Genomic DNA, 22580 nt, shown 5'->3' on the forward strand with positions numbered 1-22580 from the left:
GTCCTGGGGACTTTACAGTTGTTAAGCCATTAAATCATCACAGCACGCTTGTAAGGTAGGTCTGGATTCCCCCATTTTACTGAAAAGGGATGGAAGCTGAGTGTATAGAAATGACTTTTCTTATGCCACCCAGCTCAAAGCTGGAATTTGATCCTATTTCTTTGGCCCTAATCACAGCAATCTTCCTAATTGGAGTTAGACATGGGAATGTATTAAGGCTTCACTTTGGATTTAAACATTGATTCGGATGAAAAATGAAACCACATGCTGTTGGTTGAGATGGTTAAGCTATTGAGAATTAACCCAATTTAGTGCTGAGTATAATCTCTGGCAAGGTCCCAGGTTTGTCACATAGTACTGCCAGATAAAGGGTTGCCTTGATCATCAGTGATTTCATTTCTGCATAGTACAGTTCCACTGTAGAAGGGAATGAATTGTAGGAAAATAAATTCACATGGGATCATGGTGTATATTTCCCCCAGCTTGTTTGAGGCTCCACTGGCATGGTTATTTTATCTTCTAAGTTTTTGGCATTTGATTCAGGGCCCAAAGCTGGGCTCTTGCCTGGGGTTCAACATCTGCCATTTGTTCCTCCTTCTCCTTTCCAACAGGCACCTCCTCACTGATATTTGCTCATATTTTATTACTTAATTCAATGTCTCTCCTTTTCAGTCTATCCTAAATGTTTCCAATCACAGTAATTTTTTCAAGAAACTTATTTTGTCTTAAAATTCTATTATGCTTCACAGTCTGATTTCACTTATATGATACTCTTGAAATGACAGAATTACAGAGGTGGAGAATTGATGAGTGGCTGCCTGGGTTTAGGAATGCTGGGGTGAAGGGAGACAGCCTTGACCCTGAAGAGGGCAGCATGAGGGAACTCTCTGAATGATCAGATAGTTCTGTATCTGGATTTGTGATAGTGGACACAGGAAACAAATGTGAACAAATGACATAGATAGAACTGTACCCAGATTTTACACCAATGTTGACTTCCTGCTTTTTTTTTTTTTTTAGATGTTGGGGGTAGGAGTTAATTAATTAATTAATTAATTATTTTTTGGTTGTGTTGGGTCTTCATTTCTGTGTGAGGGCCCTCTCTAGTTGTGGCAAGCGGGGGCCACTCTTCATCGCGGTGTGCGGGTCTCTCACTATCGTGGGCTCTCCTGTCACAGAGCACAGGCTCCAGACGCGCAGGCTCAGTAGTTGTGGCTCACGGGCCCAGCCGCTCCGTGGCATGTGGGATCCTCCCAGACCAGGGCTCGAACCCACGTCCCCTGCACTAGCAGGCAGATTATCAACCACTGAGCCACCAGGGAAGCCCTGATTTCCTGCTTTTGATGTTGTGCTGTAGGAACAGAAGATATAATCAGTGGGGGAAACGTGGTGAAGATCCATGAGACCTCTCTGCACTATCCGTGTAGCTTCGTGTGAATCTATAATTATTAAGAAAAAAAAGGACTGTTGTGATTTAAAATATTCAAGTTCCTTTGTCTAGCATATTCATTATGTTTCATATTCTTTGCTTCCCTCTGAATTAATCATTCAGTTATCTCCTGATTTTTTTCTTACCTAAATTTGGCATTAACACAGTGTTTGGCTTCTACCAGGTTACCAAGAAATGCCTCTTGAATTAATTGAACAATTAAATATGCTTTATGAAAGAACAGTGTATCAGTACTTGGTCTTATTACTAACCATCTTTCTTCCCTACTCTTTTCTTTATTTAGTCTTTCTTGTCTCTGCCTATTCTCTTTCCAAGGACTAAGCAACATGCCAGGGATTTGGCTGGTGGAGTCTGGAGATGTGGGATTGCCTGGGAGGGTTGCATCGCCTGTGGCCACAGTCACAAAGCCCAGTCACAAATTCTAAAAGGCAGTGGCTTCTTGAGGGCTTATGACTTAGTGTCGTAGGACAAGATGAGCCAGGAAACCCAGGATATAAACTACTGAACCCTGATCATCCATCCATTCAAATTTATTATGACTAGTTTTACAGACCAGTATATGATTTATCTTGGTGAATATTGTATCCATGTGTACCTGAAAAGAAAAAGATAGTCTTTTGAATATCTTTTGTGGTTGTAGTTTTCAGTGAAAATCTAGTTTAGATCATCTGTGTCTTTAATGAGTTTTTTTGGGGGAGGGGGGGTTGGTTCTGTCAGTTTCTCGTATTATGACTGTGGAGTTGTCTGTTATTCCCTTTAATTCTGTCAGGTTTTGTCTCATAGTTTTTGAAGCTGTGTTATTAGGTACATGCACATTCATGATTATTGTGCCTTCATCCTGATGAATTGACCCTTTTATATTATGAATGATCTCTTTGTAACTTTGTCTTGAGGTCTTTGTTAAACACTTCAGTCCTCTTATGCTTACCTTTGCATGATATATCTTTTCCATTAAAAAATTTTCAAACTACCTGTGTCTTTTTATTTAATGTGGATCTCTTAAAGACAGCATAGAATTGGATCTAGCTTTTTTTTAATCCATCTGTCCACCTTGGCCTTTTGTTCAATGTGTTTAGTCCATTAGCACTTAAGGCAATTCTTGCTATGGTAGGATTCAGGCACCATTTATTATTTTGTTTTATATGTGTCCCTTGTTTTTTGTTCCTCTGTTCCTGCTTTCTTTTGGATTAAAGGTTCCAAAATGCTTTTAGAATTCCATTTAATTTATTATTGTTTTTAATCTTATTTTGTGCTTGCTCTAGGAATTACAATATATATTCTAAGTTTTCTTAGAGTTATTATTTAGGGTAAATATTATACCATTTCCCATAAGCTTAAGGACCTTGAAACAGTATGTGACCGTTTAACCCCTCCCTGACATTATGCTGTAACTGTCATGTGTACTACATTTACATATGTTATAAATCACACAATGAAGTGTTAGAATTTTTACTTTACACAGCTATGTATATTTTAAAAACACTAAGAGATAAATAGTCTTTTATGTTTACAATTTTTGGTGCTCGTCATTCCTTCTGGGTATTTGAATTTCTGATATCATTCAGCTTGAAGAACTTCGTTTGGGATTTCTTGTACTTTAGGTCTGCTGGAACATGTTTCCACAATTTCCTCATATCTGAAATCTTCTTTATTTGCCTTCATTCTTGACATATATATAGCTTGGATAAAGAATTCTGGTTTCATAGTTGTTTGTTTACCCTCCTGTTCCCCTCCCACCCCAGCTCTTTACTGTTCAGCTGTCCTGTGTTCTCCAGAGTTTCTTATGAAAACTTAACACTGATTCTTGTTTCCCTATATGTAATGTGCCATTTTTTTCTCTTCTTTAATTTTTTTTTCTTTATATTTGGTTTTCAGCAGTTTGACTATGTGTACCTAGAATTAATTTTCTTTGCACTTATCCTGTGTGGGATTTTCTGAGCTTCTTCAATCTATACATCTATGTCATTCACCCAAATTAGGAGATTTTCAGCTTTTTTCCCCCTGCATTATTCTCTCTCTTTTCACCTTCTAAAACTCTAATTATATAAAATATTTGCTGTTTTGCTAGTGTCCCACAAGACCCTGATGATGTCTTTGTGTTTGTTTGTTTCTTCTTGAGATTGGATTTTCCTTTACATCCTTAACCATATTTATTAACTGTTTTAACATCATTGAGAGCTAATCCCAACACTTGGGTCAAATTTTCTCTCGAATGTTGGTTCAAGGTTCCTGTTTGTTCATGTCAAGTAATTTGGACTGTTCTCACTTTGTGAATGATATGTTACATAGGCTCTGTATTCCGTACGTTTCTTCAAAGAGAATTGATATTTCTTTGGTCTTAACGGGCAGTTATTTTGGCTGAACTCGAACTCAATTTTGACTTTTCTGTGACAGGTGGCAGCTCCACTGATCCATCCAAAAAGCTAATATTGAATATGTGCTGTGTGTCATGCTTATGTGTTTACCATAGGTAATTGTGCTGAAAATACAAATAGACGTGGACCTTAACCTCAGGAGACTTACAATCTACTTGACACAGAGAGGAGAGTAAACAAAGTATGACAAATCCCCATATGTCATATGAGATAGGTACACAGAGACAGTGGAGTTACTGAAAAAGGAGTTGTTAAAAATGATTTTTCAAACAACTCAATCCTTCTGAGAACAGGAGGTAGTTTATTTATTATATATAGTAATGATGAAAGATTGGCTGATGAATAGCTATTAGTTACACTGTCATAATTTTGTTAATTCTTTGAAGAAAAGGAAGTGTTTCAAAAGCACAGCATATTGTGAGGAAGCAATATTAAAAATAAATGTTTAAATTTATAAATGTTTAAATTCTTGAGTGCCATACTAAACAGGAGAAATACTTCTCTTTTGGTAAGAAAAGATTATTTGATAAAACCTGAGTAAACAATGCACATGATCATAAATTACTGAATGTTAGATGTTGTTGAGATAAAAGACCCAGCTATACTAAAAAAAGTATCACAAAAGATATATATTACTATGTCATATATCTTAAAAATCTGTAAGTTTCCTGTGTCAAATATCAAAGATGTTTTCTAATCCATTTTAGTGTCTATACTTATATCTATATAAAGTAATGGGTAACACGGGGTTGGTTTTCATTGTGTAAAAGCATGTTTGCCTGAGCAGTAACTTGAGCCTTTCTTTTCTCTCTCTCTCTCTCTCTCTTTTTCCTTTTTTAACAGTGTATCCTATTCAGTACATGTATCTGAAGATTACCCAGGTATGTTTTTCTTTTTCTTTTTATTACAAATATTCATGCCATGATTCTTTGAATAGTTTTTTCTTCTGGAGATGTAAAATGTATATATATATATATAGGGGTGGGTGAAGGGTTGGCAGGGGAAGACTTAATATAAAAGAATTCTGTTGATTGCCTGTGAGTTACAAGTCTCACCCTGAGACACAGTACAGAATCAAAATAGTTCTCCCATGAAACTACTTTCCTTGAGTCCATATGATAGCTTCATCCTGTATATTCACCTCATTACAATTAAAATGAAGATTCTCTAAACTGGTTTAGTTGTTGGCTTTGGAACATTATTTAGCTTTTCATACTCTAAAAATGATGGGTAGGAGTAACAGCTAAAATAATAGCTAAAAATAATAGTAATATTTGAAAATAATAGACCTTTCTTAATTTCTCTAAATTTATATACAATTGAACACATCTCACAACAACTCTCTCAGATTACTATAATATCCTCATTTTACAGATGAATGATGACACTACTAGTAAGAGGAAGAAGTGCAATTTGAACCCAATAGTCCAGCGCCCGTGGACCATACCGCTAGACTGTACTAGGCTTCTTGCATATGCACAGCTGTCCTGAAATAGATTACTAGATCCACACACATTTGTCCATAGAAAACTGAATGTAAGGTCACTACAGATCTATTTTTCTATAGATCAAACCAGTATCTTTCTTCTAGGCCATGTTCAGTCTTACTTTCTAGACTCACTGTAATCTCACCAGAGCCCAGGATGTGTATGCCGATATTTAAGTCATGATAATTTGGACTTTACCTTTAGTATTTTTCTCACTAATGAGTCTGTAATTTTATCTTGAGTAAGAGCATGAGCACTGTAGACTTAGTGTAGATCAAATATGACTTGAAGGCTTCCCTGGTGGCACAGTGGTTGACAGTCTGCCTGCCGATGCAGGGAACACAGGTTCGTGCCCCGGTCCGGGAAGATCCCACATGCTGCGGAGAGGCTGGTCCCGTGAGCCATGGCTGCTGAGCCTGCACGTCCGGAGCCTGTGCTCTGCAAAGGGAGAGGCCACAACAGTGAAAGGCCCATGTACTGCAAAAAAAAAAAAAAAAAAAAAAAGACTTGATTAGTTTACCCCAAAGAAAAAAAGTATAATGCAAGAATCTATGTTTTATCATATTCTGTGGCAAAGATTAGCAAATTTTAACTGCCTATGTTTCATATATATATTTTTTACTCCAGCATTCTTATTAATAAAATCTGATGGTTACCAAACTAACTGTTCTGATCTGTCAGGGTCATAAATTGAAATCATAATTCCAATTCCTATTCAAATCTAGCCATTTTATTCACTTACTATACATAATTGGGATCATAATTTTTGTATAAAATGAGTAGATTGCTATAAGTAACTTTGATTACGTATACTTTGAGTATTTTTAAAAAAATAATTAGTTAATAATGTGGTATGAGGATATCGTAAAATATTTTTTTAGCCTTTAAGCTAAGTATTTCCAGTGGCAATTTGCATTATGCATTTAACCTTTTTGTAAGATCAAGTGTTACATTTTAAAATAATTTTCACATATCATAAGTTCCCTTACAGTTGTTTTGCTATGATCTCCATATGTTTTAAGCATAGCATTCTATAAAACTGTTGTGCAATTTTATAAGGAGAGTTATTCATTATTAAAAATATGCCTATTTTTAATAGTAGTATAAAAAGTATTCTAGGCAGATATTATTGGAAGAACCAAGACGTGAAATGTATAAAGCAAACAAATTTCTTAGCTTGTTTTGCAATCAGCCTTCTCCCTTATTATGATATAGTATGTTTTTGATGCTGAATGTTTGCTTAAGTATGTTAGGAAAATAAAAGCCCTACTATTTATTGTAAATATTATGATTATTATGCTTCTCATCTGAGGCAGCTCCTAGAGATGTCAGCCAAGAGAGATGCAGGACATTTAAGTCAGGGTGATAGAAATAATGCCACAAATGAAAGCCCCCTGAAGACAGTAAGTGAATTATTCTGTAGCGCAAGAAATATGGTAGATGCCTTTAATAAACCAAGTGAACCAAATGTTTAGCTCCCTCTTGTGGCCAAGAAGTATTACTCTGGTTTTTCTCACCATACGGGAGCCCCACTGGAACTACAGTATACAAAAATTGAAATTAAGACATAAAGTATTGGTTATCATTGGTGCTTTTTAAAATTGAGTTTACATCATGAAGCAAGCTCGTAGTGAATTGCCAATATAATTTAATTTATAAAAAAGAAGTGTAAATAAAACACAGAGATGGAGAGAGAGATTAGTGCATTTGGGGATAGAGTTTTGAATTGGTTGATGCCAAGTATTTTCTTATACATGATTGAATTGATTCTAAATACCAGTCTGTGTATAGACAGAACAAGTGCTATCATGACATTTTATACTTGAAGAAATGTGCTGAGGGAAGTTAAATATTCCCCAAAGATGTGCAGTTTGATGGTAACCAAGTCTATAATTGAGTTCTGATTCCTATCACTTCTGTGGAAGAATCAGTAGTAGTATTTTTATGGAGCTTTCTTCAAGGTGAATATTACTATGATAATATTGTCCCCATTATTAAATTTTAATCCACAGTTATTTGTACTAGGAGTTCAGTTAATATGCTTGATTTCTCATATAGATAATGTTATATAAAAATTATATGTTTGCTCTTCCTTTCCAGTATCATACCTGTATTTTTTTTTTCCTCTTGTACTGGCTAGAACTTCCAGAATGATTTTTAATAATAGATATGAAAATTGGCAGCTTTGTTCCTTTTCTCAAAATTAGTGAGCTTGCTTCTAGTCACTTTCAGAAAAGCAAGTATCATTCCTTTTCTCATTTACTAAGCTTTTTTTTTTTTTTTTTTTTTTAAAGAATGAGTATTAAGTCTTTATCGAATTCTTGTTTGGCATCTAATGAGGTATTGTATATGTTTTCTCCTTTGAATAGAAGGTGACAAGTTATATTAGCAGATATCTTAAGGCTGCTCTATAAGAACTACATGTATTTTGTCATGTACTCTGTTATTAAATAATTCAAATTGATGATGGAATTAAACTGTTCTTTGGCATTTCATAGAACTTGCTAGCAAATCTATCTGAGCCTGGTATCTTTTTAGGGATGGTTCTAGAGCAGTTGTCATGTTTTTCTGCCATGATTGATGAACCTGTTCTTTGTTTCTATTTCTTAGTCATTTTTAAACATGTGTTCTTCTTGAAAGCCCACTATGTTGCAGGAATGTCCAAATTTTTCAGCAAAAATTGTTTTTAATAGTATTCAGTCTGTAAGTCTAAAAATCTTCTGCATCTCTGTAGTTATTTCCCCTTTCTCATTTCTGTTATTTTATATTTATTCTTGTCTTTTTCTCCCCTTGATTTTTCTTCCAAAAAGTTTGCCTATTTTAAAAATTATTTCAAACAAATGCTCTCTTTTATGTTGCTTTTAATTTCTAAATGCAGTAATCTTGACAGTACTTTTATTAATTCCTTCTGCTAATGTTCCTCAGGATTTTTCTCCTACTTCTTGTGGATAATACGGTTCAGTGCTTATCTCATCATCTAAGTTTGAAAATACAGTATGGAATTTTTTTTGCCCTATGAACATGTATTAGCATAATCCTCCAAATTCAGGATTATGCCATCCTATTTATTCCTTAGCAGATTTGCCATTTTATAGTTTTAATCTATTAAGTTACCTGTGCCATCTATTGGAACTCACTTCATAGTTTGTTTTGTGAAAATGAAAATTGAGAGGGTCTTCAGTTTTAGGTATACATAATAACATGTATATAAATGAAATACTAAAGATATATTGGCTCTTCAAATAAAATGAAGAAATAAAGCAGCCTTCTAGTTTACCTGTGGAGTTTCTACTGTAGACAGTTTTCTGTTTTTTAAAGGTAAGTATATTACAAATCACAGATAATTGACTCTGTTGTGACAGGCCAGCAAAACTCTTTCTCATCAGTTACCACCTTTAATTGGGAGGCTTACCTACTGGAGGGTATGAATTCTCTCATTTCTCTTACATGTTTTACAAGATACTGCAATTGTGGAGTGACAATATTTTGATATTAAAAAACATGCAAAGCATTGATGTTTGGATTCAGACAGTTTTACCACTTACTACGTTATGTGTAATTACTTTAGTTACTTAAATAATTTGGGTGAATTAATTTTTCTGAGGCTTGGTTTCCTCATCTTTAAAATAAGGATAATAATTGGTTGGCTTGGTGGTTGACATGAATAGCATATGTAGGGGAAATATGCAGATTGTATTATAAAACCAGTATAGTTATTATTTATAATTATTTCTATTAAGTTACATAGTAATGAATAATGGAATGATGGCTTAAATTAGAAATAGAATAAAAGCAGTAATTTAAGAGATGCGTTTCCGTAGCTCTCTACTCATCTCTCCCTTGTTCACAGAAGTTCCAATAATGCTTGCATAGTCTGGTAGGGAAGGGAAGAGAAAATATTCATACTGTTAACAGCCTTTAACAAAAATCTACAGGTTCTCTACAAAACATACATGTTAAAGAACCTAATTGTCCCCGGAAGCTTTCAGAAAAAAATCTTGTCAGGCTTAGACTCAAGTGGGAGACTTCCCGTGAAGGAATTTGAGTTTGAAAGCATTCTGTTCTGTCACTGACTCATTCTGTTACCTTAAATGCATTCTTTATCCTTTTTGTGTCCTACTTTCCTATGTCTAAACAAAGACAGTGTATTATTACAGATATCAAAATAGGTTGAGGAAGATTTAGAAATAATTAGTTAAACAACAACAAAAGAAAACATAGAATCAATTCAGACAGCTGGGATGCTCCTCAAAGATCATCAGCAAACCTCTACATTTTATAACTAAGCAGACAGTGGCTTAGATTTAAAGGGATCAACAGCTAATTGGTAGCAGAGTCTAGATTTGAAGTGCTTTGTCTACTCTTACATTTCTGTTCTTGACTTGAATACACCTCTGTGATCTGGCCTATTGTATCGTAATGGTTTTTTAATGGATACTGTCCTGCAAACTGAAAACATTTTGGTTTGGGTAAGTTAAGCCAAAAGCAGAAATTAAAAGTGTTCTAATGCTTAAATACTAATCAAAATACAGACTGGTAGAAAATCTCTTAGAAAATGATATGTCGAATGCCTAATCCTGTCTTTCGGTGTTATGCAACAATTATTTACTAAATTATATATTGTCTTGAATCACACCTCACTGCCTTCCAGTGTCAACACTTTGTGTAAGCCATTTGATCCTTTAAATTGTTATTCATTTCCCTGTTTTCTTAAACAGAAAGTTCTAATTTACTTGCCTCTTGTTGCTTTAGTAGAATCCTCCTCATTCCATGACACTGAGATAGTCCATGATATGGAGTCCACTGTACAGATTTTTCTGGATCTTCCCTTCTAGTTGGTGGTCAGCTATTGCTTCCATTGCTCTTTTTCTTCTCAAGTTTGTGTCAAGGAATCCATTGTACATAGGGAAAACCTAACTATGCACAATGAATCAGTAAGGCTCTGAATGAGGGCTTAAGAAATTTAAAAATGGACTGAACCCTCTGAATGAGGGTTAAGAAATTTAAAAACTGTTTCAACAGAGCAGCTGTTGATCCTCACCTGAAGGTATGAGTTTACTGACAGAAGAGACCCCAGATAAGCAGTCAAAGGCTCACCTAATATGATGAGACAGTAATTAAAAAGTTATATTAAATCTGTTTCTTAATCTGGGGTCTCACTTGATAAACACAAAAATCCTCACACCCTCCTAGATGCTACTTGAAAAGGAAATAAGGCAAAATTTGTAATTAGAAAAAATCAAAGTAATGGGGCAAACTTGTTTTGTTTCAAGTCTAATCCACCCCCATCTCCTCTCAGATTCCTGAATAACTTAAAGCCTTGTGACTTTGAGAGTCTTTTGTGGCTACGTTGTGAATACATATCACTGTCACTACTCAAGGTCTAAAAACAGTACAGATGTTCCTTTGGAAATAAAGTAATGACTTAGCTATCTATCAGTTAAAAATCATGTTCTCATTGTACTGACACAATATTATGAAAACTGGGCTCAAGATCTTTTATCATGTGTTCAGTAAGTCATCTGAACACTCATTTCTCCTAGCAGAAATTGATACAGGCTTCTATTGTTGGTTAGGTATTTTTTATATATTTTTTTACATTTTTTATACATCATTGATGAGTGTATTATAGGACCATTATTTAAAAATTGGTTAAATATTTGTTGAATAGCTGTGTCACAGATGCCCTGTAATCATCAATGAACAAAAAAAATAACAGTCATGTGTCATATTACCATATACTTGATACCAGTATTGGGAAGGATGCTCTTCAGTGAGTTGAGGCAACCAGTTGCATCCAAATGATCCATTACTGCATGGGATGTTAGAGATGTGTTTGGATAGTCTCTATCCAAAGTCCATATTTCTCTAGGAGATGCAAACATCTTTAAAGAAGCCATTTACAATTAATTCGCACATAAACCTGCAATTTACTTCATTTTTTTTCTGAGATTAATCAGAACAGTAGTGTGTGCCTTATGAGTGTTGGAAGTGATGTGTCTATACCTTATTTTTTTTTTAATAAAGGTTGTACTTTTTCAAGTTACTATGCCTTTAGTTGTCTATATTTCTTTTGCAGATAATACATATGTGTCAAGTTCAGAAAATGATGAAGATGTATTAGTTACTACAGAGCCAATTCCAGTAATTTTTCATCGAATAGCAACAGGTAATAGGAATACACTGTTTTCTTAAATTCCAGGTTAATATTTTCTTGATTGTAGGTAGCTTTGTTTTTTGGTTTCTTTTAACCCATATAGTATTTATCTTTGGCATCTATAAATCTGGTTTTCCATACAGATTTCCTATTTAAAGTCATTAATTTGTTTTTCAACAGTTTTTAAAATGCATAAATTAGTACTTTTAAAAAGTCACATTTAAATGCCTTATGCAGATATTTGCTTTTGTGAAAATATTTTCATTCATAATGATACTGCCAGACAAACTGAATATTTAAAAAACATACTGAAGGCAATGTAGATCCCATGAAATATATAGTGAGAACTGAAGGAATTTGTACTGTGGCCACTTCAGTTTGAGCACATTTTTATGGGCAATGAAAAATCAGAATAGTTTGTATGTAATATAATTCTCCAACATAATATAATTTCAAAATATCCCTTAATTTCTCTTGCAAAGGAAAGAATCATCTATGGGGTGTTTTTATACTGAAACTTATAAATATTTGGTAAATAGTATACTGAAAACTAAAATGATTCTTTAATTATAACTTTCAGAATTAAGAAAGACAAATGACATTAACTGTTGCTTATCCATAAAATCCAAATTACAGAAGGAAAATGGGGAGGTATGTAAATTACATTTTATGTTTTATTATATTTCTTCAAACAGTATAGATATATTTGAAATTTACTGTGTATTTGTAGTTAATATCATCATTATTTAGGTTAAAATTTCATATAGTGAATGAAGTACATGCTCCTGGCTTAGGGACTTATGTATGGGAAAGATGGTGGCCTAAAATTAGCTACATTTAAAGTAACAGAAAGAACATCTGGTTTAAATCTAAATAAAGTGCATACAAAACCTAACTTCTTCTCTGTGTTTTCATCAAATAATGTAGTTGATTGAAGAGCACTTATGTAACATATTTAGAATAACCGTATGTTATTCTAAACTGTATGTTTAGATTAACTGTATGTGGTATACATAGTTTTGATCAGACCCTTAAAATTTCATCTGTAAAAGATGATCTTTCTAGCTAAAGGAACACAGAGCTTGGGTATAGTCTTATTATTTTTGGCCAGTGTTAAAACAACAAACTTATCCCCTTTCCTCACCTTCAAGAAATTTACTTCCATCTCTAAGTAAATACTGGGACATTAAACAAACAAAATGAATTTGGTGGGACCCGACAATTCTTTGGTTTTAAAACTATGCACTGAATGCAACCCTGCCTTCCTCTCAGTGCTGTACCACTCATCCTGCTCTTCAGTAGCCAAACTGAGAATCACTGATTTAGCATTATTGCTGCTAAAACCAAAAACTGTTTGTATTTTATAAAACCCAAATTCCCTTTTCTAGGTTTTTTGTTTGCCTTAGTAATTTGAAATTTGATCTAGAAATTTAGGGATAATTACAAAACATTGAATTAATAGATTCCTGTGTCTAAAAGCAGCTACCTTTCTCTTAATTATTTTAAAAGGGTCAGGAATAGGAATAGTTACTTCAGATGAATTTTTGTTGTTTGTACTTTAGACACATAACAAATACGGTTCAGTTAATTAGAAACTCAAACTTCAAGTTCAAGCATATTTAATTAAATATCCTTTTGAAATCTGAAATCTAAAATAATTTCTACAAAGTTCTCTTCATAATGTGATTTGTATTTATTTTCATAATTTGAGTTTTATATTATTAGATTCAAAGTGCCTTTTCTTTCATACCGTTATGTGGAGTTGGCAGTGGAAGTGAGAACAGTCTGGGATAAATAACGCTGAGGAATTTTTTAATAAAGAATTGAATCAGTGTGAGCTGCTCAGATGTTTTATCAGAACAAACCCCAAATTGTAATTGATTAACGTAGCTTTTTATATGCATCAAATATTAAATTGTACAACTCAAGACCAGTGAAACGTACTTAGAGCTTAATGCACCCACAAAATTGTCTCTTACTACCTTTTTGGTTTTGGTTTGTACTGCACCAACAATTCTTTTATTTAAAATCCATGTGGTATGCATAAGACCTTCCTATTATGGCCATTTGTTACTTTCGTTTCAGAAGGAGGAAAACTAGTTTGACCATTAAAATTGCCTTCTTACTCTTATTTTAAGGAGTCAAGACAAAATAGTACGGTGGAAGAAGATTCTGAAGGAGATAACGATTCTGAAGAATTTTATTATGGGGGACAGGTAAGCACACCAGCTCCTCCAAATAGCCACTCTCAAAGGTAGCAGTAGCCATACACGTTCTAGTGGAAATCTGTGCTTGTCATCTACAAGACCTGTGTGTTGTTCAGGGTTCTGTAACTAACACGGAAATTCCTATAATTTGTCTGTCGCTCATTTTCTATATATTTTCAGAAATTAAGCTTACTTTTGCAATTACTTGGCTGTAATCATTTATTTACACTGAAGTTGTCTTAACTTCATTACAGATGTTTTGCAGACAGCATCTTATTATGCTTTTAACTTTTACATTTATTAAGCATATTGTGCTCAGTCAATATTTTGAAACGGTGACACTAATAAAAGCATGAATTGTTAGTTTTAAATAGAAGGTGATGAACCTTTATAAAAACTGATGGGCCCTAATTATCGAGCATCCTCATTATTTGTATTCATTGTCTTCCTTTTCCTTCTATACTAAAGTGTTTGTTGAAACATTGTTATGAAGAAACATCATAATATATATATATATGAAAATAGCATAGCCACATATGCATATATACGAAAGAATTCATTATATTTTTCCAGAATAATGTTAAAATTTTAAACTGAGCATTTGATTTTAGGATATGGCTATGTAAGTTGTCTTGTTCTGTTTCTGTAAACTTCTTGATCCAATATGCTTTGTGTAAGGTCGGATCTTAACAAACGGCATCGCGAAACAGAGGAAAGCTTCAAGTGAGCTTTATTAGGGGGGGCTCCCAGGCGAGGTTCACTGGTCCGAGAGAAAGGGGCCAGAGAAGTCGCACCTGGGCGAGGGTTGGGCAAGATTTTATAGGGGAAGAAGGGAAAGTGGTGTGGTGAATCTGGGAGGGCGCAGGGTATTCCTTATTTGGTGGTCTCTTCGGGTGTCCAGGCAATATCTGGTGCCAGTTACATCAGTCTTGGGACCGCTAGTCCCGCCCCTGGAAAGGCGGGAAGGCTGGGCCGGGTGGAAGGTCCCCAGGTCAGTTCCTGGAACTGGGTGGTCCAGAATGTCTCCAGGTCAGTTTCTGGAAGTGGGTGGTCCGGAGAGTTTCGGTCTGATGCAACCCGTGAATCTGATTGCGTTCCCCTGCCTCGGGCCAGTTGGCCTTACACTTTGTAACTTGGATAGTTTAAGGGAAAGGTAATATGTTAAAGAGATGCTTTAAAGCCAGTTATTATTATGTATAAAGAATGCAAGTCAATTTATTCATTCAGAATCAGAAATTAGTAATTTGTCAATCAAGTATATGCAAGGCAGTAGAGGTATGGACGGACATAAATAAAACTAGGTTTCCTCTCTCCAGAATGCTTTACTAGGAATGGGGTACTTTTCCTAATGATTCTTTAAACAATATAAGACTCTAACATTCTGCAAAATAATTCTTCCAGTTTCGAGTTTTGTTTACACTGCTAATTCTTACAGGGGGAAGTAAATGTTTTTTTTCAGTCTAGAAGTTTTTCAGATTATCTGCCACTTCACTCCTTTTAACATTGGCATTGTCTTCATATCAGAGTAGTCAAATATTATTTTTTAAGCATAATAAATTATACTAGATGTATGTGAACCTAAGAACTTTAGTGAATATATTGCTGAACTGTCTATACTTTTTTCATGAAGGCGACAGAGAAAATGCCCATGGCAGAACTACAGGGTCACCTGTCCAAGAGATTGTTTGTATTTTGATTTTTTTGATTCTCTTTACCCTAAGTCATTTCTAAATTATCCCTTTTCATCAGGTGAACTATGACGGGGAGCTGCACAAGCACCCCCAACTCGAAGCTGATTTGTCGGCAGTGAGAGAGATATATGGGCCACATGCAGTTTCTCTCAGGTAAATAAATACCTTTGGTGAATACAACTTAAAATTATTTGGAAAGTCATTGGAATTTTCTGTTGGAGTTAAGTGGAAATTTTCTTGGGCTTAATTATATTTGAAAGTATGTGAGAGAGTCTATTATGTTTCTACTTATACAAAATGGCATATTTATGGCTATGATTTTTTTGTGTGTACACATGGTTTAAGATTACATTGATTCCATTAAATAGTTATTTTTGGAGAGTTAGTCTGATAAAATATCAGTCTTGAGTGGCATCATAATCAATTCCTATAACAGATTTGGCCAGCTGAGCCCATGTTATTATCATAAATTCAGGACATATTTGTGTGAACAATAAAAGTAAATAATGCATAACCGCTGGTATCCAAATCACATTGTGATGTGTAATCTGGCCCCTAAAAAAAGAAAGGCAAAAAAGACATAAGTTTGTGCAATGTGTGTTTGAATGATAATTTTTTGTTGTTGTTGCAGTTACTTAATATATTATTTGGTGATAAATTTCCAGGCCATTTTCTATTACTTTAATCATTCAGAAGACCCCCACCATCCTTATTTAGACTTTCTTTTCTCTCCTTATTTTAAGAAAACCCCTTTTCTGCCATCATACTTGTTTCCTTCCATGAGTCAGATCTGATTTTTCAGATTTTTTAATCTTCCTAAAGGGTGGTCTCCAAGTCTCCAGACTCCTCTCACAGCCGGACCTCAGTTCCAGCCTCATCCACCCAAACCAGGATTGTTTCTGTTCTCGAAACATGCTATACTTCCCCTTGACTTTGTCCATTTGCCCAAGCAGTACTTCCCTCTCAAACCCGGTTGCTCTCTTTATTCAAGCCCTAGTCTAAGGGTCAACTTTTCTTTGAGTCTTCCTTGAATCTCTGGTGCAGATTGCTTATTCTGCCATCTGCACTCCCATGACATTTGGCTCTTAATCTCATTTATTAGTCTCTTCATGTCTTGTCATTATGGGTTTACTTCTCCCCCTCTAGACTCTGAATTCTGTGACTGCTGGGGCAGCACACTTTTTTGTTATTTGCCTTTATTTTGTGTTGGTTTGGTTTTCAATCCTGCTTGTACTCCAGTACTTAGCCTAGCACAGGGCATATATGAAATATAAGCTGGGGGCTTCTTGACTGTTTTCAGTGGAACGTCTGTGAAAAATGTTCATATTATCTGGTTATATTCTTTTCAGTGAACATATGCAGATTTTGAGAGAGCGAACGAATACTTAAGGGAGTATAACACAGCTGTAACTTATAATTGCTAACTGTTTCATTTTACGTGCAGAAACTCACAAGCACCAGTGGCCTCAATAAGCTGGGATCGTACACCCGGACCCTCTCCCTCCTGCTTATGGAGGGATATTAGGCTACAACTGAGTAAGAGTGATTGGGATTATACTTGGAAAAGCAAATCTTTGCAATTTCCAAAGTTTTAGCCAATTAGCTGTGATCATTTCACAATTGATCTATGCTCTGGCTCCAGGATAAGGAGTATGGAGATTCCATAAGTATTATTGAATGAATAAATGAAGAAGGCAACAGGGACTATCAATAAATTGTCCAGGGATTCCCTGGCGGTCCAGTGGTTAAGACTCCGTGCCCTCACTGCTGAGAACCTGGGTTCGATCCCTGGTAGGGGAACTAAGATCCCACAAGCTGTGTGGCTTGGCCTAAATAAATAAATTGTCCAAAACAATGACTAATTTTTTTAACTTTAGTCTAACTTTGGTTGAAAGCTTAAAACTTTAATTGTAGTAGTTTAACCCTCTCCCCCATGAAAGAAAAGCATCTGTATATGATTAATTCAACACAACATAGAATTTAGCTGCTATTCATTTGAAATATGTATTTTTGTTTAGAGAATCACTTTACCACACATTGATTGCTTTTATAAAGTTTTTTTACATATATTTCCATGCTATCTAGGCCTCAATCATATCATATATATATATATATATATATATATATATATATATATATATATATATATATGAATATTTTTGTTTCTTCAGCAAGCATTTGATAATTTCTTATATTGCTATCATAAGGTAAATACTTATAATTTCTACTAGTATCTTCCATTATTAATAAAATATTGATAATTTATAGACTGTTGAAATTAGATAAATATCTGGAATTTCATTCAAGTGAAGTATCTAAAGTCATAAATGGTTTTGATTATTTTCCCCTTGCCTCTTTCACTTACAAGTTTTGGTCCAATTTAACTCTCAATGAACGCAAGCCATATTCTTGCCTGCTCTAGATTTTCTCTAACTACAGAGGATGTTTCCAGAATAAATAACCTCCCAGAGGCCTCATGATATAAAGGGAAATCACAGCAGGACTAGTGTGATTTACTTAAAATAAATAAGAATGAATTTACTGTCTGGTCTCAAATACTGTGGCTTGGACATATGGGAGAAAGGAGTAGTTAGGCCTAAGATCTTGGAGTCACCTTCTTTGCAAAGTTTTAAGTCTATTGAAAACAGACTGTTCTAATTAGCTGTTCTTTTACTTAATTGAGTTTTATAAGAACTTAATGGAGTTTGAAGAGCAAAAGTACCTCAATATGCATAATATGCTATCTGCTGTCATTTTTTTTATGTGACATCTAATGAGAAAGGCAGCTAACCACATCTAAATTCTCTTTAAGAGATGAAAATAACAGAGATTGCCTCAATTGAGGCAAAACTCTCTTTTATTGGTTGAGGGAGGCTATAGAAAAAGTGACCGATAATAAATGTATTACTTAAGTAGGTAATTTTAGCTCTACCTGGCCAGATCATTCAAAAGCAGCATTCTGGCTGGGTTGAACCATACTTGGAAACATTGATGACAATTCTGATTCACAGGCTCTTGTGCAGGAAGTGAGTTAGGTCTCTGGGGGAGCATGGTTAACCCCCTGATCAGTCTGCCTGTGTCTCATCTTGAATCATGCAACAAAATGAGGTTATTTTATGTTTTTACTATAAATTTACTCCTATAGTCATGTATTCATTTAAAAAATGATCAGTGCTATTGAAAACAATTTGAGATTAATATTTTTAGAAAGCAGGGAATTACAGATCACAAAATTCTCATTTGGTTGGGAATGAAATGATTCTGATAATTTGCTGATGATGCTTCAAACTTTTACCCCAAATAAATTATCCTTTGCTTTATGATCATCCATCATCCATTTAAAGAACTGAAGACATCTGAGTAATATTCTAATCTTTTTATTGTGGCTAATGTTAAAGTAGGTTGGAAGATTGCGAGATTTTGACTATTCATTTTGATCACTTTTTGTGGTTGATGATTGTAATTTTGGAGTTGATGTTTTGGAGGATGGGGCATGCAGACGATTTTTTTAAGGTTTGAGGAAGCTATACCACTATATTCAGGCTCACCACCCAAACATATATCTCATGGAAAAGAGAGAGAGAGAGGTTAAGAGAGAGAGAGAGGTTGAGAGAGAGAGAAAAAAAAGGAAAGAAAAAGCCACGTAAATCAGGGTGGACCACTTTAATTTCTCTGGATTTCCATTAGTAGTGGGCCAGTAGGACTACTTAACAAATCTCTGGTTCTCCTCTTCTGGCAGATGGCAGGATTGTATTTCCCTACCTCTTTTTTTTTTTTTTAAATTAATTTATTAATTAATTTTTTCGCTGCGTTGGGTCTTCATTGATGTGCGTGGGCTTTTGCGACGAGTGGGGGCTACTCTTCATTGCGGTGCGTGGGCTTCTCCTTGCGGTGGCTTCTTTTGTTGCGGAGCACGGGCTCTAGGTGCACAGGCTTCGGTAGTTGTGGCATGCAGGCTCAGTAGTTGTGGCTCACAGGCTCTAGAGAGCAAGCTCAGCAGCTGTGGCTTCGCACAGGCTTAGTTGCTCCGTAGCATGTGGGATCTTCCTGGACCAGGGCTCAAACCCATGTCCCCTGCATTGGCAGGCAGATTCTTAACCACTGCACCACCAGGGAAGTTCCGTCCCTACCTCTTATAATATCAGCAGTGGACACACAACTAGTGTTGGCCAGTGAAATGTGAGCCAAAGTGCTAGTGTGTGAGTTCCCACATCTTCAGTACTCCACCACTCTGGGCCCCTTGGCAACTACAATGAATAGCATTCTTTCTAGTCCTCTGATTCCATAGTAAGCAGGTAGTGTGAGTGAGATAGAAATCCTTTTTTTGTGTGTTAAACCAGTGAGATTTTCAGGATGTTTGTTACTACAGCATAACTTAACCTACACCGAAGTATGTCATTCATCAAAAGATCTTGGGTTGGATGTTTGTAATGTCCTTTGCAGCATACTGATTCTCCCGCTTCTGCCTCTGGAGCCTACAGAAAAGCAGTATGAACTGAAAACCAGAGGAAAGTGATGGCAGGAGGCACACAGAAGAAAGAAACAAACAGGAGACTATTTTTCAAAAACACTGGCATAAAATCTAGATGCAAGCTTCAGAATGTGAGATCCCAGACAGTCACCTCTACTTCCAATGCCTGTGCTTTCCCCAAGCAAAACCAAGGACTTTTAAACGGAGGGCAGAGTTGTAGCAAGTGTTTACACTGTACCTCTTATACACTGTTATTTTATATGGGTTTCCTTTCTTATCTGGCTCTAATTTTTAAATTCTTCTTAGCCCTGTTGTCCTTTAGAGAGATTTATAGCTACCATGAATACAGTCTTGCAAATGCTTTAATCTGCCAAGACTTCTTCCCAACTACTGAGTTTGCATATTTCTTGGCCCATTCACAAACATCTCTCCCACACTGAGCATGAAACACACACTGAGTAGGCATGCAGAGATAGACACACAAGCTGTTGAGTTTCAGATGTCATAGGAAGGTGTATGTTTCTTCACAAAATATATTTCTTCTCAAAATATAACTGACTAATTGTTGAAAGCAGAAATAACTAAATAGCAATAGAGGTTTATTTCCCAAGAACTTGTGATAGAGTTTCATGTATGTGTGTATGAATATAATTTCCTTGACAGTTGATAAGGGAAGGCTATCTATCTAAAATATATTTTTATAACCAGCACAGTCCTGCTAATTTTCATCAGATAGTATTATAAAACATCACAACAGTATAATAAATAAGCTGTGGTTTTATAGAGAAAGGAGGACCAACACAGATGGTCTAACATTTAATATATTGTAAGTATGTATGTGGTGTCATTAATGAGGATGTTGTCTTGATTAGTTCCACTAGAAAACAGGAGAATGAATTGCTAAGAATTCTAACACATAGTGCCCTCAACAATGCATGTTCATAGAAAAATATATTTCATACATATGTTCTTAAATGAACTAGGTCACATGTAAGTAGTCCAAATCAGATGGCTGGATTTCAAGATATGTCAGTTCAAAGACTAATAACTCAGATTCTGGAAATAAATTTGTGGAGCAGTTCTTCTCAAACCCTCAGTCCCAGAGTGAAACAACTGCATCAGATCATTTCTGTGTAGTGTCCCTTCTCTTAAAAAAGTATTCAGGTTCAATTTGATGTGATCTTTTCATAGTGAATAAATATAGGCAGTGCACGGAATTGTTTTGAATTATTATAAACCCGATATAGCATTCAGTGCACAATCAGATATCAAGATTCACAGTTCAAGTTGCATTGGTATTTCAAGCACTCCCCTTGATTGTACATTTGCTATTCATGAGATCTAGGGCCACTGAAAGATACTCAGATACAGAAGCAATCCTGATGACTGCGCCGCTGCATCTGGACAGACTGTAATCACGCTTTGTAATCTCACAGTGGGAAATGTGAAATTACTGGCATTACATAAAAAGGGCATCACAAGGGAAATTGGTTTGCATATACACAGTGTTGTTGTGAGTTCTTTGAAGTGTGGCATAAAAACAAAAGTGTAACTACTTACAGATCTACACCTGCAGAATCCAGTTAATTGAAAACCTTTAATGCCTCTGCCTCCTTAAAATTCTGTATTTATGCTCTGCTACGGTGAAGAAGAACACTTGTAACCTTTTAGTTACTTTTTTTTGGAAAGAAATTGATAGTATTGGGAACTGGGAAAATACTAACTATTAACCAAAAAAGTGTTGAAGAAATCATATAAGGAATACTTCAGAATTCACATATTAAAGGTTTTATAAGGAACGTATATCATATTCTGGTCATAACATTATGATAAATTCTGTTGAAATGATCTGGAAATCTATTTTTAAAGAAAGCAGCTGTGGGTAAGGTTTGTGCTGACTTTTGTTATCTCTGATTCCTTTTTCTCTGCCTCTAAACATACCCAAGTCTTGCCATCATAAATAAATCCAAAATTATTCTCCCCTCTGAAATTGGCAAAGATGGGAGAAAAAAATGCCTGGTGATGATGAGGATGTGGAAAATGGTCACTGGGGGATCCTTGCTGGTGCAATTATAAGTTGTTTTAACCTTTTAAAATAGTAACTAAACAGTATATATTAAGACTCCCAATTATAGTTATACATTTATTTTACTCTGTAATTCTAGAAATTATTCTCTGGGAAGACAGCTGCACATCGATTTTTATCCAGAGAGCTATTTATCAATATTTATAGTGTAAAAAAATTGAAAGCAACTTAATGTTGTATTACATAATTTTATTCATATAAATACAGACATTTAAATTTACGGTTTTGAAGAATATTCCACAATATAAAAATCCTCATTATAGAAAAAGTGAAAGAGCAGGACAAAGATCTTTACATACCTTATTATCCTTAATAATCATCATGTGTATTACATGATATATTAATATATGAAAGAGACTGGAGTGAGATATAAGCAAAAAGAATTGTCTCTGAGTGACTGTGTTACAAGTTATCTATTGTCCGTTTTTCTCTTTCTCACATTTTATATAATGAGTCTATATTACCACTGTAATCAGAAAAGGTAGATATTTTTTAGAAAATACATAACATTTTTTAATAAAATAAATTTTATCCACAACCTATAGTTAATATATAAGTACTCTTTATACTTTTTTGGTTTTCCTATTTCTATTTTATCTAAATAAAGTGTTTTAGTTTCCATAGTGTTTTGGTAATCTGCTTGCTTAGTGAACAGT

General features: G+C 34.9%; 1 protein-coding gene across 2 annotated transcripts in view; it reads left to right on the plus strand.

Annotated features, from left to right (window-relative positions):
* Positions 1–22580, plus strand: part of PARP8 (poly(ADP-ribose) polymerase family member 8) — a 177518-nt gene that overhangs the window by 88852 nt on the left and 66086 nt on the right. For both annotated transcript variants that reach the window (XM_060091685.1, XM_060091686.1), the window contains exons 4-8: positions 4669–4706; positions 11392–11481; positions 12050–12120; positions 13608–13685; positions 15426–15520. In XM_060091685.1, coding sequence (XP_059947668.1) covers positions 4669–4706; positions 11392–11481; positions 12050–12120; positions 13608–13685; positions 15426–15520 — 372 coding nt within the window. The remainder of the gene's footprint in view (positions 1–4668; positions 4707–11391; positions 11482–12049; positions 12121–13607; positions 13686–15425; positions 15521–22580) is intronic.

The sequence above is a fragment of the Mesoplodon densirostris genome, chromosome 3 (assembly GCF_025265405.1).
Source record: "Mesoplodon densirostris isolate mMesDen1 chromosome 3, mMesDen1 primary haplotype, whole genome shotgun sequence".
Lineage (NCBI taxonomy): Eukaryota > Metazoa > Chordata > Mammalia > Artiodactyla > Ziphiidae > Mesoplodon > Mesoplodon densirostris.